Source organism: Oratosquilla oratoria, chromosome 11 (assembly GCF_046742065.1).
Source record: "Oratosquilla oratoria isolate Oo_2021 chromosome 11, ASM4674206v1, whole genome shotgun sequence".
Classification (NCBI taxonomy): Eukaryota; Metazoa; Arthropoda; class Malacostraca; order Stomatopoda; family Squillidae; genus Oratosquilla; species Oratosquilla oratoria.
Window position 1 is genome coordinate 75020814 of NC_134787.1, and position 2500 is coordinate 75023313.

The following is a 2500-nucleotide window of genomic DNA, read 5'->3' on the forward strand; positions in this document are numbered from 1 at the left end:
TCGTATGACCGATCTATGGGTATTGCTGTGGCTTTACACGTATACGCTCTCAACTCCCCGCCCACGAGAGTTGGTGTAACGAATCAAAGCGCAGCGATACTGAAGTTATTTCAGCCCTGGGCATGATTCGAACCCGGATGTTTTTATCTTTTTTGCTTGGGTATGTGATTATTTGTGTCAGGTTATCTGCATATTGTATGTGTGTGACTCCGTGTGTTGGGTTGGGGGTGTCATGTGTGTAGAGGTTGAATAGTGTTGGTGAAAGGATGCTTCCTTGGGGTACTCCATTGTGTATGTTGAAGGGTCGTCCTGTGTAATGGTGTAATCGTATTTGTGCTTGTCTGTTGTCGAGGTAATTGCAAAGTATTCTTGTTAGCATGTCTGGGAGGTGTGTTTAGTGTATTTTATATTCAAGTCCTGTGTGCCATATTTTGTCAAATGCTTTTATTATGTCTCGTGATACTATGTTTCATCCGTGTTTGTGTCGTTCGCTTATGGCTGTTGTTTCGTATAGTGTGGCTATGGCTGTGTGTGTTCCTCTTCTTCTTGTGAATCCATGTTGGTTTTCGTTTATTAGGTTGTTATTATGTAAGTGTTTGAGTAGTCTTTGTAGTATGAGTTTTTCTAGTATTTTTCCTGGGACTTCGAGTAGTGATATTGGTCTGTAGTTGTTTATGTCTGTGAGTTTTTTTCCGTGTTTGGGTATGAATGTTAGTGTGGCTGTTTTGAATGTGTCGGGGAAGTATCCCATGCTGAATGTTTCATTGAAGATTTCTGTGAGTAATTGTAGTGTTGAGTCTGGAATGTTAGTTAGTGTTATTTTGTTTATTTGTGACTCCAGGTGTTTTGTCTTTGAAGTTTTTTATTATTTGTTTGATGTTAGTTAGTGTAAAAGGTTTTGTGAGTGTGTTGTCTGGGTCGAGTCGTCTCATGTCAGCTAAGTTGATAGGGGTAATGTCGTCTTGTATTTCTTGTACTTGTGTTGTGATTGTTCTTTCGTGTTCCATGTCAAATGTTGCATTTTCTGCTGGTGTGATCCTGAATATGTTTCTCCAGTGCTGTCTGAATATGTGTTCTTTGTCTTTGTCTTTGTGTACCTTGTGGTTATTGTGTATGATGTAAGGGGTGGTATTAGTAGCTGTTCCTGTTATTCGTTTAATCTGTGTCCAGAAGTATTTGGTGTCACTGTATTGTAGATTTATTTTTCGTATTTCATTGTTCCAGTGTTCGTCGCATAGTTGTTTGTTTTCTTCTAATAGTTGGGTTTGTATGTCTTGTAGTGCTTGTTTTGCCTGTGGCGTCCATGTGCCGATATTGTGTGCTCGTGTTTGTAGTTGTTGGTATTGCCATTGTAATAGTTTCAGTGTATCTGATTGTCTTGGGTGTGGTAGAATTTTGTGTTTTGTCTTAGGGATGTGTTTGTCCATGGCTTGCTGTATCATAGTGTACCATGTGTTGAGTTTGTCGTCAATGTATTGTTTATTACGTGTTGTTCTTTGTCTTTGTTTGTCATATTTTGTTCTTTCTAAGTTTAGTGTGTTTTTGAATCCTGTCCAGTCTGCTTTGTGGAATGTGCATCTTTCTGGTGTAGGTATTATTATTGGTTTTGTTGCCAGTGTTAAATGTATTGGGATGTGATCTGAGATAGTTAATTGTCCTGGTGTGATTCTGTAGTTTAAGTGATGTCTGTTTGCTAGTATTATGTCTGGTGTTCCTTGTCCGTTGTGTGTAATGCAGGTGGGGAAGTCTGGTCCTAAGTGTGTCAGGTGTCCTCTTTGTACTAGTTGTGTTATTTGTCTTCCTGTGCAAAATTACTGACTATTCATAAACATATATCGGCTCAAGCAATGTGTGACTAAGCCAATCACGTGCGAGGCGCAAGCCAATCAGGAGTGGCGTATGATGGTAGGTTGGTCGGCCGCTGTCACCTTCCTGGTAAGGTCGAAATGTCGACGCACTACCTGCTCAGAAGCTGTCACCAGCATGCTCGTGTACTCTGCCCCTTGACTAATGGGAGTAAGCATCACAATTTATCCCCGTAGATGGCTCCACTGTACCATCAGTCGTAGTAAACACACAATGGCGTCCTATGAAAATGGGACAGTTCAGCGTTTAAAAGTTGAATTGGCAACAAGAGGAGCACTTGTCTCAGGGAGGAAAGAGAATTTGATAGAAAGGTAAGATATCGTACTTATTTTCAAAACAATTTCGAGTAACAATAGTCCTTTGTTATTGTGTAAATATCCATTTTATTGGTCGGAGTGTTCACCTTAACGTCTAACGAAGCAAACAAATCTTGTACTCTAATACCACGGTCTACCATAATACTGTCCCCAGATTCAAACATATGTCCTTGTATTAATTAAACGAGATCTTTCGATTATCTGTCTGTCAGATGCGCTGCCACCGTAGCTATCACTCACATTAGAAATTAGTCCACCTGGAGTGCAGCCGATCATTGTCTTCAATGTGTTGCGATTTTTATAAGTCGAAAAAGTTG

At 40.0% G+C, this 2500-nt stretch overlaps 1 protein-coding gene across 1 annotated transcript in view; it reads right to left on the reverse strand.

The window, feature by feature from the left end:
• Nucleotides 1-2339: 2339 nt before the first annotated feature.
• LOC143030100 (uncharacterized) overlaps nt 2340-2500 on the reverse strand; it is a 1464-nt gene continuing 1303 nt past the window's right edge. The window contains exon 3 of the mRNA XM_076193302.1: nt 2340-2462. Within this exon, the coding sequence (XP_076049417.1) occupies nt 2340-2462 (123 nt within the window). The remainder of the gene's footprint in view (nt 2463-2500) is intronic.